Raw genomic sequence first — 1,242 nt, forward strand, 5'->3', positions numbered from 1 at the left:
CACCAAAATAACTTTTGTTATTACTCGAAATCTGCAGACTAGTAATACCGATATGAAGTATAACAGCTGAAACTTTATATGAGTTTCACATACACAACAGATATTAGTATGTATGTTTTAATTACTGAGAATTTAATATAAAACTCTGGTTAGTTGCTGATTTATAAACTTGAAAAGTTTATAAATCGAAAATAATGAAGATATTCAAAATAAAACTACTGGATTAACACTCAGCTTCCATAAATGATAAAGGTATACCCATATATACCAATAGGACTTACAGGTTCACCTTTTTTTTCTTTTTGTAATTGGTGTTATGAATTTTAATCAACAAAGGATTTACGTTTTTATGATGTGAAATTTCAACTATTATGTTTAAACTTGTGCTCTTGATACAAATATTTGGTGCTGTTACTGATTTGTTTACTCCTCAAGAAACTACAACTATATTGATAGTATATGTTATTACTCGACTGATTTTGTCGGTGTGAAGTAATAAAAACCACCACATTTGAGCAGAGGCTGGAAAGTTGGAAATCGCTGGTAACTTCAATACCATCAGTCGCCTCTGTGGGAGTTCATGAGGCCGCCTGAGTGACCACTGGCTCCCTGGTCTGCAGGAGACATCCCATGCCAAACATCTGTGTAGAACCCTCGCCTAGGTTTCCCCCTGGGGAAAACATGAATGAAAGAAACGAATGAAAAGAGGAGTGACTCACCCGTGTTTAGGAAATGGCCCTCACTCAGCTCGCCGTCGTTTTTGAGCCAGTAAGGCGAGCAGAAGGATATCACAATGGCCAGGAAGGATATTAAGGATATTGTGACCCCCCAGGGATGGGTTGTGGGCTCGAAGGTCTCATATTCACTCAGCTGCGACATGTTTTGAACCCGAAAGCCCGAGCCTTTCCTGCATGACACGATGGACACCCAGACCACCCTGTTATGTCTCGGCCAAGCCTTAGTGGAGAGTCCGGCGGCCGAGACGTTTCCAATTTTGCTGCGCTGAAATTCGATTTTTGTGGCTCTAGGGTCAGTCTAGGCTTTTGTTGTTTTCAAAGGGGGAAATGGGAGGCATAGTCATAAAAATTTGGTTTTGTGTAAGTGAGAAAAAAAGAAGTAGACGGGAATGAATTAGTAACTATCACAAGGATTGCGACGCTGCCACGTTTCTCCAGGTAAGGCTAGCGACAGGTGAGCCAATAACATTAATCAAACGGAAATTATGTTGGTGTTGATACTTGG

General features: G+C 40.3%; 1 protein-coding gene across 1 annotated transcript in view; it reads right to left on the minus strand.

The window, feature by feature from the left end:
- The window catches only part of LOC119594821, a 4,428-nt gene extending 3,470 nt beyond the window's left edge, over window positions 1-958 (minus strand). Inside the window, exon 1 of the mRNA XM_037943911.1 lies at window positions 720-958. Within this exon, the coding sequence (XP_037799839.1) occupies window positions 720-879 (160 nt within the window). The 5' untranslated portion in view covers window positions 880-958. The remainder of the gene's footprint in view (window positions 1-719) is intronic.
- Window positions 959-1,242: the final 284 nt, after the last annotated feature.

The sequence above is a fragment of the Penaeus monodon genome, chromosome 34 (genome assembly GCF_015228065.2).
Source record: "Penaeus monodon isolate SGIC_2016 chromosome 34, NSTDA_Pmon_1, whole genome shotgun sequence".
Classification (NCBI taxonomy): domain Eukaryota; kingdom Metazoa; phylum Arthropoda; class Malacostraca; order Decapoda; family Penaeidae; genus Penaeus; species Penaeus monodon.